Genomic DNA, 15,346 nt, shown 5'->3' with positions numbered 1-15,346 from the left:
ATATCAGCATCTTACAATTTAGTAACTATAAGATGAGCTGGAACAAGTGATCAAATCAAATTATCTTACCTGCAATGGTGCAATCCCCATCTTACCCAGAAATTCTATTCTTTAAACTTCTGTAGCATCATGGTTCAAGTTCTTCCCTGTTCCTCACAGAAGTTCTTCTGGATCCATCATTTTACTATATTAAGTACCTTTATTTTGTAAGAGTTTTAGTAAATCTCTATCAACAGTTCTCAAAGTGTGGTCCAGGGACTCCTGAAGATCCCTGACATTCTTTCTCATGGGTGGTCCATGAGAGAAAAAACACTTTCACTATAATACATGGGTTTTTTTTTTTTTTCACTCTCCTCTTATGAGTATATAACAGCAGTATTCAGAAGCGAACATGTGATGTCACCACAGACTAAATATACTAGCAAATATGAGAGAAGCCAGACAAAAAACAGATTGTAAAATTTTAAGACAAATTCTCACAGAAATTTTTATTTTAGAAAAGTTATACTTCATTAAAAAAATGCTGTGTTAACATGTAATGTGATTCACTTATAAAAATAAAATTTTTAATTGTTTTAATTTATGAAATGGTAAATATCAACATACATAACCAACAGAAGCAAGAGTTAAGAGATTTCAAAATTTTTAAGAGCAAAGGGGTTCCAAGGCCAGAAATTTTGAGAACCACTGATCTAGATACATCTTAACTATATTTTGCATTCCCTCCCTTTTCTCCATTCAATCTCGTTCAATACAGATGTCTTGGCCCAACCAACATAAATTAGTATAGATGTGTGTGCATCTGTCAATTAGCAGACACACACATAATGCCTAGCTCTGTGTGCTAAGATCACTAAGAAGCAATGAAACAACCTAGCATTTAAAACTTAGTTTCTAGCTACCACTGTCCAAACAAAAGGAACCAGAGTTCCTTGGAGAAGTGACTGATTTCAAAGCTGGGCAAGGAGAACTATATATAAAGATGACCTTGGAACATCTTGTGGTGCCAGAAACTGGAGCATATGTCAAAAGGACACAAGAGCTTGTCTGAAAGAGTTCCTAATGGGCAAGCTGAAACAATGTAAGAAAAAATAAATGGTAGTACCAGATTATAATGCAAAGAATAAAACAAATATCCATTCTGATATAAATGGATTTTTTTTTAATGGAGGGAAGGGACAGCTACAATTAATGTAAATATAGAAGGAATGAAGAAAATACAAATTCACATTTAGGTAAATACCACATTAATAACAACAGTTGGCAGGACCCACCAATGGATGCTTACATAGGTAGGTAAAAATCTGAGTAGAAATAGTATATTTAAACAGACTCACACTATTCAATATTTCCTACAAGATATCTGCCAATTACAGAAGAGAAAAAAGTGACTTTAAAATGGGGAAAACTGGCATTTATCACCTTACCAAAGCACAGAGAATGTAGTAACACCAATAAGACGACATATCTCCACATTTTATAATCCCTGATACGATGCTCTGAAACGAGCACAACACTTCTGTGGGATTTGTCAAAAAATGAAAGCACCAATCTAATCATAAGAATACATCAGAAAGATTCAAATTAAAAGTCATTCTACAAAATAACCAATACCCATCAACTATCAAGGTCATATAAGATAAGGAAAGATTGAATTGTCATCAAACAGTGGAGACTCAAGAAGATATAACAACTAAATATAACATGGAATCCTGGAACAGAAAAGGAACATTAGGGGAAAAACATGATATTCAACTAAGTTCTCTAGTTTCTTTAATAGTATTTATCAACATTAAGTTCCTGGCTTTGATAACTGTACTATGGTTGCATAAGCTTTGATATTAAGGAAGCTAGATGATGGGTTTAGGTGAACTTGGTACTATTTCTGCACCTTTCTTACAAATCTAAAATTATTTCATAATAAAAAGTTTTTTGAAACTATTATACAATTTTTCTAACTACAAAAATACTTAACATTCCAAACATCAATTCTATTCATTTAATATATGCAGGGTTTTTTCTTATACCAAGTATATCTCAATAAAGCTGTTTTTAAAAATAATTAGCATTTAAGCAGGAGAGGGTGTGGAGAAAAGGGAAATGGTGGCTCAGCTGGTAAAGAATCCCACTGCAATGCAGGAGACCTGGGTTCCATCCCTGGGTTGGTAAGATCCCCTGGAGAAGGGAATGGTTACCCATTCCAGTATTCTGGCCTGGAAAATTCCATGGATTGTATAGTCCATGGGGTCGCAAAGAGTCAGACACGACTGTGTGCCTTTCACTTTCACTTCACCTACACAGTTGTTGGGAATGTAAATTGGTCCTCAAAAAACTAAAACTAGCGTTTTTATCCAGCAATATTATCCATATTATCCAGCAATACCACTCCTGGGCATGTATCTGAAAAAAACTATAATTCAAAAAAAAAACCAGAGTTCTCCTAGGTCTCGGCGGGAGCCGAAGGGGCGCTCCCCGCGGCAAGACAAGTATTCGGTGCTTTTGCCCACTTACAACGAGCGCGAGAACCTACCGCTCATCGTGTGGCTGCTGGTGAAGAGCTTCTCCGAGAGTGGCTTCAACTATGAAATTATAATCATAGATGATGGAAGCCCAGATGGAACAAGGGACGTTGCTGAACAGTTGGAGAAGATCTATGGGTCAGACAGAATTCTTCTAAGGCCACGGGAGAAAAAGTTGGGACTAGGAACTGCATATATTCACGGGATGAAACATGCCACAGGCAACTACGTAATCATCATGGATGCTGACCTCTCACACCATGAAGCAAAAGGAGGGTAATTTTGACATTGTCTCTGGAACTCGCTACAAAGGAAATGGTGGTGTATATGGCTGGGACTTGAAAAGAAAAATAATCAGCCGTGTGGCCAATTTTATAACTCAGATTTTGCTGCGACCAGGAGCATCTGATATAACAGGAAGTTTCAGGTTATACAGAAAAGAAGTTTTACAGAAATTAATAGGAAAATGTATTTCTAAAGGCTACGTCTTCCAGATGGAGATGATTGTTCGAGCAAGACAGCTGAATTATACTATTGGCGAGGTGCCAATATCATTTGTGGATCGTGTTTATGGTGAATCCAAGTTGGGAGGAAATGAAATAGTCTCTTTCTTGAAAGGATTACTGACTCTTTTTGCTACTACATAAAAGAAAGTTATTCATTTATACTTAATCACGTTCAATTCAATTTAAACATGGAAAAAGCCTCATTGCTGAATTTTATAAAATGTACTCTTAGAACATAAATCATAAGGTAAGGCAAGTCTATCTTCTGGAGAAACTCCATTTTATATGTCAAATAGAAAAATGAGCAGTGTTGTCAATTTTCGTTTACATTTTGCTGTATTAAGACCTATAAATAAAGGTATATGGAATTTCTGCATTAAAAAAAAAAAAAAAAAAAAAAACACATACATCTCAAAGTTCATGACAGCATTATTAACAGCCAAAACATGGAAGCAACCTAAATGTCTACTGACAGAAGAATGAAGACGATATCAGTTCAGTTGCTCAGTCATGTCCAACTCTTTGTGATATATATATATTTTATATATAAATATATATTTTATATATGATATATATAAGAAGATTATATATATGTGTGTGTGTGTATATATGTGTATATATATCACACATACATACAAATATGTGCTTAGTCACTCAGTCGTGTATGTCTTTCTGTGACCCCATGTACTGTAGCCCACCAGGCTCCTCTGTCCATGGGATTCTCCAGGCAAGAATCCTAGAGTGGGTTGCCATGCCCTCCTTCCAAGGGACCTTCCTGACCCAGGGACCAAACCCAGGCCTTCCACACTGCAGGCGGATTCCTTGCTATCTGAGCCATCAGGGAGGCCACATATGTACATACACGATGGAATACTACTCAGTCATAAAAAAGAATAAACCAACACTATCTGCAGCAACATGGATGGACCTAGAGAATATCATACTAAGTGAAGTGAGTCAGGAAGAGGAAGACAAGTATCATATGATACCACTGATAACACAGAATCTAAAATATGACACAAATGAATTTATGAAACAGACTCACAGACACAGAAAACAAATTTATGGTTACCAAAGGAGAAAGGCTGTGGAGGAAGGATAAATTAGGACTTTTTGATTGGCAGATACAAACTAATATCTATAAAATAAACAAGATCCTACAGTATAGCACAGAGAATTATATCCTAAATCCTGTTACAAACCACAATGGAAAAGAATATGTGTATAGGTGTATATATTCATATACACACATATATAATTGAGTCACTTTTCTGTAAACCAGATATCAACATATTGTAAATCTACTACAATTAAACAAAAAACAGCATTTATATAGTGTTCTACAAATTTGTGATTCCTCCTCAGCATAGTAACTAAGATTTATCTAATATTTACTATGTGCCAGACACTCTTCTAGGTGCTATGGATACAATGCTTGCAAGGCATGCAGGGAAGGAAGTGGGTGCACGTGGTCTCTACCCTGTATAAACTACTGCATTTAATCCTACAATAAGACCATGAGGTAAGCATTTTCATCCCATTTTACAAATAAGAAATCTAAGGCTGAGAAAGGTTATTTGTTTAAGAAGGGAAACAAAAACTTAACACCCAAGTCTTCCAATTCCAGCAAGAGAGACCCTAATTACTGTAATCTGTGAATTATCTTTTATTCTCGCATTACCAATGAAGAAACTAAAATATCACAGAGGCAAGTGTCTTACCCAGGCTATCACGGGGACTAGATTTCAACACCAGTACTTAAACCAGGATTTTATATCTCTTAGTTCAATGCTACTTCCATTACTATAACTGCTTCTTTATAAATCTAATAAATCATTCAAACATTTTAAAATGATTTTTGCACAAACATACTTCTTTTTCCCTTATATAAACTATAGCTTGGTTGCTTCCAGAATATGAAAAGAATTTCTAGTGGTTCTAGAGAAAGGAAATAATTTAAAAAACAACAAAGTGGACAAAATGTCAACACTATTTAGATAAAGCATTTTTATCCTGAATTTCAATCCTACCTCTTTCAATTATTATTGGGTGAACTTGGCTTCCAAAAGTAGTATGGAAAAACAAAAAAAGCACAGGTTGGGAGTTAAAAGAAATAGACAATCTAATCCCAAAGAGTAATACTAGCAGTGTCAGAAACACAATCTAATCCCAAACAGTGATACTAGCAGTGTCAGCTAAACAACTAAAATTTAGTCATTCGTAACTTTCCTCACCCATAAATGGAGGGAATAAAAAATTCTCATAGAATCTCTTCAGAGTTAATGGGATTATATATGTAAATCATTAACTATGGCATATAGCATTATACAGTTGATTTTTGATGCCATTCATTATCATGACTTCCCTGGTGGCTCAGACGGTAAAGCATCTGCCTACAATGCAGGAGACCCGGTTCGATTCCTGGGTCGGGACTATCCCCTGGAGAAGGAAATGGCAACCCACTCCAGTATTCTTGCCTGGAAAATCCCATGGATGGAAGATCCTGGTAGGCTACGGTCCATGGGGTCACAAAGAGTTGGACACGACTGAGCAACTTCACTTTCACTATCATAATCATTTTCTCACCTGTTAGGTAGCGGCAGTAATAATATCCAGTTTATACACATCAGAAAATCCAATTAGATTACACAAAAACTATAAGTTCTAAGTAAATATCTATGGTTATTAATTATTACTATACAACTGCAGATATGTAATTGCTTAGGTACATAGAAGACTATCAATTTCTATAGAGCATCTCAACTTAATACATCCTATTACCTAAAACTCAATATTGCTAAAAATAAAATCTTTTGTCACATCAGAACCTCCTTCTAAATTCCCTACTTCTCTCTTCTCCCCCTACCTTTCAGCAACCCAGTCTTCCGTCTAAAGACATCTTTTAATTTTCTTCTCCACTCCCAAACCAAGACCAAGTCCAGTTATTTCTCTTAGTATCACACACAAATCTGGAAATTATATTCCACATTTCCTATTCTAGATCATTTTTGAAGAAATTAAGTTGGGAATCTCACACACTACTAGAGGGAGAATAAATCGATCAACATTTGTGGACTACAAATTAGACAGTGTATGTCAAGAGTCTTAGGGAATCTATACAGAAGAAATAATCTCACATGACAACACTATCTACATATAACATCACAATAACATTTACAACTGTAAATAAAGTGCAAACAGTCTAATACACAGCAAAGAAATAGTGAGATAAATTACAATACAGCTATATGATAATAGGAACGAGAAATCTTACTTTTGAATAATTTTAATAATATATTGAGATGCTCATGGTTTAAGGTTAAATGATATTAATAAATACGGATAAATACATTTTTACAATTTTACACAAACACAAATACATATGCAGCAAATTTTACACACACAAATATATATGCAGAAAAACAAATGAAACACTAAAATACTAACAATGAAATGTTAGTAGTGATTATCTTAGAGTAGTAAGATTGCAGCAATTTCTATTATCTTGATAGCTTTTTTAAATTTAATTTTTATTTTTTTTAATACCAAAAGCATTTTGTATTTGGGTATAGCTGATTAACAATGTTGTGATAGCTTAGCTTTCAAATTTTTACATTTTCTTAACAATGTATTATTTTATAACCCTAAAAAGACATTAAGTCCAGTCTTAGTACAAATTCTTAAGATTAATCAAAGAAAAATCTATTTATTACTATCTTAATATACTAACTTATTGTAAGAATTGAAATATTAAGCCAGCAAAGTGAAAGCGAAAAAATTTCTATGGGTGAGTTAGGAAAAAAAGCAAAAGTCATCAAGTAAATCGTGACCCCCTATCTCACATCATCAGCAAAAATCAATTCCAAACAGACTACTGATCTAAATGGGAAAGGAAAACTATAAAGTTTCCAGAAGTTAACAAAGGAAAATATCGTCATAACCTTGGGGCAGGCAAAGAACTCTTAAACAGGACACATGAGACACCAAAAGGAAAAGACATAAACAGAACTTCATTAACACTGACTCCTGTTCATCGAAAGAGTAAAAAGGCAAGTCACAGTGGAAGCGTAGAAAAGATAATTGATATATATATATCCAACAAATATAAAAGAATTACCACAAATCTGTAAGAGAAAGGAACACCCTAATAGAAAAAAGAGCAAAAGATGAACATGCACTTTACAAAAAAATAATATCCAAATTGTCAGTAAACATGAAAGGCACTCACATTAGTTATCAGTGAAATGCAAATTGGAAAAAAAAAAAAAACCCACACTGAAATACTACTACCAACCCACCAAAATAGTTAAAATTAAAGTACTGACAATGCCGAATATCATGGATAGAGAACAATTAGTATAAACTGGCAAATCCACTGAGAAAAACTTCTGGATAGTAACTCCTATAGCTGAACATATGCATACCGAGCAAACTCCAGGATATAACCAACAGAAATGAGTGTGTATATGCACCAAAAGACACATTGAAGAATATTTGCAGCAGGAAATTCCTTGGCAATCCAGTGGCTACGACTCACTGCTTTCACTGCCAGGGCCCAGGTTTAGTCCCTGGTCAGGTAACTAAGATCCTGCAAACCACGAAGCATGTCACCTCACCATCCCCTCCAAAACCTATTTGCAGCAGCACTTTTCAGAACAGTCAACATCATGAAACAAGATGCCTATTATGCTACAAAGAATAAATTTTGATATATTCACACTGCTGACAATGACACAGAAATGAGAATAAACTACTAATACTTGCAATAACATGGATGGATACATCTCATTAAAAAATGCAGAAGAAAACAAATATTAGATAGTACATACAGAATTCAAAAGTCAGAGAAAGCTAACTAACTGTGATAAAAGTGTTCTGATAGGAAGCAGCTATCTTTAGGAATCAGAGGAGTGTTGTGACTAAAAGGGATACAGGGGAGGGCCTCTGGGATACTGATAATGTTCTATATCTTAATCAGGGTAGTAATTATACATATATGTCACTTTTGAGGAAATTCATCACTAACAATTTGTGCACTTTTCTGGATAAATGCTGTATTTCAATAAAAAGATATACACCTAGAGAAAAAGCATTACAAATATGCAGATATATAGACAGATACAAGAAACACGCTTGTATCATATGGATATCTATATATACAAGCATAATCCTTTCATCATTATTTCATCCAAACAAATCTAGCAATAACATAAATATTCATCAATAGGGGAGTGATTAAATAAAACATGGCACATCATTTAATCATTCATTAGAATAAAAAAGCAAACCTCAGATGTAATAACATGGAAATTTCTACAAAATATTATTAAATGAATAATGCAGACCTCAAAAATATACAAAAATAACATTATCTAATGTGTGTAAAACAAAATATATGTATATTTTCATGAGATATATATTTACAAAACACATATAGAAACAAAGACACATTCTGAATGTTTTTCTATAAACTTAAAATTTTTAGGGTATCAGTATTAGCAGTTATCTCTTTGGAATTAGAGTAGAAAACAAGGAACTTTTACTTTTTTTGTTCTCTTCCATACTAATTTTTATAATGACTCTGTAGTCCTTTTACAATAAACTTCATTATACAAGTATGAAAAAGTCAAAGTGCACATCTCTGAGACTGATCTCGCTAGACGGATGCTGTCAGTCTCGGCTACGACTTCCAGTTTGGGCACCACTTGATCTAAGAGTGTAACTCTCACTCCGTACCACTATCTCACAATTCCAGGTCAATCACTTAGATACCAAGTATCACATAGAACTATATGAAAAGTGTTAGGAAACTAGTTATGTTACTAAAGAATATAGAAAGAAAACTTCTATTAACAATTTACGCCCACCTAAGTGGAAAAAAAAACTTAAGTTGAGTCTAATAACTTTAAGAGCACTGGAGAATACTGAAAAATAGATCATTCTAGGTTAGCTCCCTAAAACAACCTACTAATAGAGATACATTGATATATTTACTTACCAGGTGAGTTGAAATCAATAATAATAAGCAATAATATGACTCTCATCAAGAAAAACTATAAAGCAAGGTTACTTATTCTATGTTTTCTGCTAAAATAGATTCCTATCACATAGGATACTTTCCAAGAGCCACATAAAAGAGTAAAATCTTGTTTAAAAAAATAACCTTAGGGAACTGATATAAACTACCATCTATTCTCTTTAAAATAAGCTCAATTAATAAATCTATCTCTGAAAATAATACTCAAAGAGTATGATGAAGTGAAAAGTATTTGAATAGGGGGGTACTTCTTAAAGCATGCAAACACAAAAAAAGTCAACACAAATGCCTCAAAAGACAAGGACCCAAGAGCCAATAAACATAAAATTACTTCTGAATCCCTCAAATGAACCTTAAAAGAAACAGAGAGTAATAAGAACTGGCTATAACTAATAAATAACTTTATTGAAAAAGTATACAGTGTAATAGAGATAACAAATAGGGATTTAGCCAAAAAGAGAGGAAGAAACATATTCTACCAATGACTACTAAGCAAATAAACAAAATCAAATAGATCTGTCACCTTTCAAGATGACTGTAAAAGATCATTGACACCAATAAATGTAATCCAATCCTGTGACTAAAACAGAGTACAAAATACATGGCAAACCTAGTATTTTAAAATCACTGACACAAATAAAATAATTCTTTTTTCTTCTCATTTTATTAAATAGGAAAGGAAAAGACACTTATTCCAGGACATGTACTCAAATTCCTAGCAATAGCATGTTGAAGTTTTATTCACTGGAGCAAAATGTATTTGGGGAAATGTCTATACAATCCTTCTTAAACTAATGACAGGATTTAAGGCAACTTTTAAAACTAAAAACAAAAGAGAGGTTTTACAGCAATGGCCAAATATGTCTTGAGTTTCCTAAGCCATTAAAATAATCATGAATACAAAATGCATAAAAGGATGTCTACAGGTCTATTCATACTGCTTTCAGCACAGAAATTCATGACTAAAATAAAAAGCTTCATGACTGCTAAAGTATATTTTTTTTCAGAAATCAAAAACACTTGAGATACTTTACACTTTATTATATCATTATATGACTGGAGCATGATTTTTTTTATAGCTCTTAATTTACATAAAATGGGATCTTCCCAACCCAGGGATTGAACCTGGGTCTCCTGAACTGCAGGAAGATTCTTTACCAACTCAGCTACCAGGCAATTTCCTTGGGTAGGAAACGGCAACCCACTCCAGTATTCTTGCCTGGAAAATCCCATGGACAGAGGAAGCTATAGGCCACAGTCCATGGGGTCGCAAAAAAGTCGGACATGACTTGACTATAAATGATTTAAAAAATTCTTTCATTCAAGTGCAATTCAGTACCTTCCTAGGAAACAAATGTGGCATATATCATTACAAAGAATAATTTGTTCCATTCTGTCAATATAAACATGTCTTTTACTCTTCAACATATCTGACATCAGTCCACAAAGTTTCCAATCCCTTTTCTATAAAAGGAATTAAAAGGACAAACCAAATACTTTTTTTTTCAAATTCCTGAAATTAATTTTTAAGTTGAAAAGCTTTCTAACACAATGCTATCCAAAATTTCCTGAAATAATGGAAATATTCTTTATGCTGTCTAATACAAAAGTCATTAACCACATATGACTACTGATCACTTGAAATGTAGCTAATGCAACTAAGGAACTCAAATACTGCTGCTGCTGCTGCTAAGTCGCTTCAGTCGTGTTAGACTGTGCGACCCCATGGACTGCAGTCTACCAGGTTCCTCCGTCGACGGGATTTTCCAGTCAAGAGTACTGGAGTGGGGTGCCATTGCCTTCTCCAGAAATGAAATACTAATTTTAGTTCATTTTAATTCAAATTTCTAACATACTAGAAAACTAAGTTCTACTGAGCAAACTATAGACATTTGAAAGTCAGCTTGCAGATTGCTGTTGAAAATGTACAGCCACATAGCTGAAACTGGGTGACTGATTTAGAGTAATAAGGTCATGATAAATCCCGAAAGCCAGCAGTTATCACAAATGAAGAACTTTACTTCAACTATCATAGAACAATAGGGAGTTTATACAGGCTACAGAACCTAAACTGTTATTAACAGTTTAAGGAAACACAAAACTCAACTTTCTGTTTTGAATTAACTAAAAAGTTAATATGAAGTAAAGTTCTGTGACTTCCAAGAGAATTAGCAAATAAAAGGAAAAAAAATCAACATGTTCAATATCTATTTTTAAAAGACTTTTAGCATACACTCTAGAAAGGATGAAAGGCCTTGGAGCTTAAGTTTTCACACTGTGAGGGACCTAGATCATACTGTTCTACATCAACGCCCTCTCTTTAACTCAAAAATGTATATTCATGATCCCAAGATCTGCCCTTCACAACTCTGCCTTACCAGCAGGAATGCATAAGTAATAAGTAAGGGATATAATTTCTCATCTGTGTTAAGTTCTTCTATAAAGCAATATTACACAAATCCTAAATTCTGCCATTTGGTATTCAGTATGAGATAACTTTCCATTGATTCATTCTCAAAATGAACTCAGATTTATCATCATCTATTAGGTGTAACAGGACTCAACTATGGATTACCCAAAATTTGGAATATCAAGCAGATATTTAAGAAGCATTAGAAGAATAAGGAGTTGAGAAAAGTTCAAAATATGCTGATAAATGAAGAGATAAAAGGCAACATGATCCTATGCTTGGTATGCATATCAAAGAAATGTTAGAAGTGATTATATCCAGTGGCAAGGGTATGACAGGGTATTTATCCTAGAGCTATGTATACCTATGTTCACCCAAAAACCTACACATCAATGTTCACAGCAGCTTTACCTATAATACCCAAAACATGGAAACAACTAAAATGTCCCTCATTTGCCGACAAAAGTCCATCTAGTCAAAGCTATGGTTTTTCCAGTAGTCGTGTATGGATGTGAGAGTTGGACTATAAAGAAAGTTGAATGCCAAAGAATTGATACTTTTTAACTGTGGTGTTGGAGAAGACTCTTGAGAGTCCCTTGGACTGCAAGGAGATCAAATCAGTCAATCCTCAAGGAAATCAGTCCTGAATATTCATTGGAAGGACTGATGCTGAAGCTGAAACTCCAAAACTCTGCCCACCCAATGCGAAGAACTGACTCCTTGGAAAAGACCCTGATGTTGGGAAAGATTGAAGGCAGGAGGAGAAGGGGACAACAGAGGATGAGATGGTTGGATGGCATCACCGACTTGATGGACGTGAGTTTGAGCAAGCTCCAGGAGTTGGTGATGGACAGGGAAGCCTGGCGTGCTGCAGTCCATGGGGTCACAAAGAATCAGACACGACTGAGCGACTGAACTGACTTAACAACCATACCATGAAATTCTGTGTGTGTGCTTAGTCGCTCAGTCGTGTCCGAATCTTTGCAACCCCATGGACTACAGCCCTCCAGGCTCCTCTGTTTATGGGGATTCTCCAGGCAAGAATACTAGAGTGGGTTGCCATGTCCTCTTCCAGGGGATCTTCCCAACCCAGGGATCAAACCAAACCTCCCACACTGCAGGCGGATTCTTTACCATCTGAGTCACCAGGGAAGCCCAAGGATACTGGAGTGGGTAGCCTAGTCCCTCTCCAAGGGATCTTCCTGACCCAGAAATCGAACCGGGGTCTCCTGCATTGCAAGTGGATTCTTAACCAGCTGAGCTTTACCATGGAACACTACTATACATTAAAAAAAAAAGAACAAAGCATTTATATATACAACTCACATGGCTCTTGAGGGCATTACATTAAGTGAAAAAAGTCAATCTCAAAAGGGCACTTAATATATTGATTCCAATATCTGAGATAAAATATTCTCAAAATGAAGAAGTTTTAGAGATGGAAAACAGAGTAGGGTAGGATAGCCAGGAGTTAGGAATGGTGGGGACAACAAGAAGCAGTGTGACTAGAGGGGTAGCACCAGGGAGATCTTTGGGTATGAAGGATTAGTTCTGTATCTACTTGTAGGATAAAGCAGACAAAAATGGACATGTTGTAGCAATGTCAATTTCTTTATTTTGAGATTTTGTACTACAGTTATATAAAATGCAATCACTAGGGAGAAACTGCCAGACTGGGTACATGGAACTTCTCTGTATTATTTTTGCAACTACCTATGAATCTATGTAATTTCAAAATTAAGGGTTTTTTTTAAAGAAAAGAAAAAGATAAATCTTATCCCTTCCCCTTCCTGACTTTCCCTATCTTCTTAGGTTCCATGAACCATTCACCTCTAAGGCCATACTCTGGAGAATGAAGACAGAATGAAGAGGGCACTGGCACGGGAGGGCCGCCCAAAGCAAGACATCAGAGTGTAAGCAGACAGAGAAAGTTCTCCAGATAAAAGGGCAGTTCAGCATGAGGTGTCAGAGCCCAAGCAACATAAAGAAGGGTCTGTGCCGTGGGGGAAGAGCAGCCCTCAGCAAGGTCCCTGGACTAAGTGGTGGGAGGACTGTGCATGGACCAGCACAGTGTACGAGAAGGGATCCATGTGGTGAGGGAGGCCCAGTGCAACTGCCAAAGCACGTGCAGGGGGAGGAAGACGTCCATGCAGGAGACAAGGCATGGCTTGCACTGCCACGGAGTATAGGAGTCGGGTGAAGAGAGCATCTGCCTGTATGGGAAGGGGAGAAGGGCAACAGCGCTAAAGGGAAAACAGCTACATACAGGGGTTGGGGGGAGGATCTGATCAAGTAAGTAAATAAATATATTAAGGATAACAGAATCAGGTTTATCACAGTCTGAGAAAGGACTCATAAAATATGTGAGGAAGCAAACTAAACTGTACTCCATGGTAATGGACTATAATTGGAGGTATCAGTGTGAACTCATGGTTTTCAATACTTATAGATAAACAGATAATTATAGATGTAAATGTATGTACATATATACATATAAATGTATGTAAGTATATACATATACATATATATATATATATTCTCTGGCTTTATCCACTAACAGTCCTGGGAGCAGTTATACTCCACCAGCAATGAGCAGCACATTGAGCACTCAGATCTTGGCTTCTAAATACCATTCTCCACCAAAATAAACTAGGACTCCTTAGAAAAATTGTCTGATTCCAGGGATAGGGCAGGTAAAATACAATATAAGCCTAGACCATCTCATGACTTAAAGGAAGGAAGTGCTCAAGGACTGATGGGACAGGTCAAAAGAACACAAAAGCCAACCTGAAGAGGCTCAGATTGGCCAAATCTTCAACTAAGTATTAATCATAGTAGTAGATTTTACCCAGTGAATAAAACTCCAAAATCAATATTGATACAAATAAATAAATAAACAAATTTCAACGTATGATGAGGGATAAGATTAACTTTACACTGGCAAAACCTGGCAGACCCTACCTCAATTAACTGATCAAAGTGAACCATCATCAGAAGGGGGAAAATAAAAATCATGTGCCACCTGTTCAAATGCAATGGGCAACAAACATAGCATCACTTTTTGCAATATGCCTGCCAAAATAACAACTTAAGTCTCTCTAAGAGGAAAAATCATATAAACCTGAACTGAATGACATTCTACAAAATAAATGGTAATTTTTATGTATGATGATCATAAAATTTTTAAAGAAAGGAACTAACTCAGACTAAAGAAAACTAAAGAGACATGACAATTAATGCAATGTATAATCTGAATTGGATCTTTCTGCAAACAAACTTCAATGCCTGGAGAATAAGTAGATGAGTAAGGATATAAAAGAGTTATGGAGAGAACAAATGTATGGATACCAAGAGGGAAACAGGATGGGTGGGAGAAACTGGGAGACTGGTACTGACATATATACACTACTGATTCTGTGCATAAATTAGATAACTAATGAGAACCTACCAGACAGCACAGGGAACTCTACTAGATCCTTCATGGTAACCTAAATGGGAAGGAAATCCAAAAGAGGGGATGTATGTATATACACATGGCTGATTCATTTTTGCTGTACAATAGAAACTAACACAACACTATAAAGCAACTATACTCCAATAAAAATAAATTTAAAAAAATAAGAATACAACTAGCCAACTTGACCTAATTGACATATACAAAAAACCCACCCGACAACAGTCAGACTCCACATTCTTCTCCAGTGAATACAGAGCATTCACCAAGTAACCATACAGTAGACCTTATAAGACTCAACAAATTTAAAAGGACTTAAGTTGTACATGTATAGTCTCTGACCACAATGACTAAATATCAATGACAAAAAGATACCTGGAAAACTTCAAATATTCAGAAATTAAGCATGGGCCACAAAGA

At 35.4% G+C, this 15,346-nt stretch overlaps 2 protein-coding genes across 8 annotated transcripts in view; one reads left to right on the top strand and one right to left on the bottom strand.

Moving 5' to 3' along the window:
• Nucleotides 1-15,346, bottom strand: part of ZNF148 (zinc finger protein 148) — a 142,218-nt gene that overhangs the window by 66,392 nt on the left and 60,480 nt on the right. The window lies entirely within an intron of this gene.
• Nucleotides 2,425-3,426, top strand: LOC122676087 (dolichol-phosphate mannosyltransferase subunit 1-like; the record flags this gene model as incomplete). The annotated part of the gene is given in 2 exon segments (XM_043875413.1): nucleotides 2,425-2,780; nucleotides 2,782-3,426. Coding segments are annotated over 2 exon segments (741 nt in total), but the record flags the coding sequence as incomplete, so codon positions are not given.

Source organism: Cervus elaphus, chromosome 19, assembly GCF_910594005.1.
Source record: "Cervus elaphus chromosome 19, mCerEla1.1, whole genome shotgun sequence".
Classification (NCBI taxonomy): Eukaryota; Metazoa; Chordata; class Mammalia; order Artiodactyla; family Cervidae; genus Cervus; species Cervus elaphus.
The sequence above is the reverse complement of the archived record's forward strand: the minus strand, read 5'-3'. Positions and strand labels throughout refer to the sequence as shown.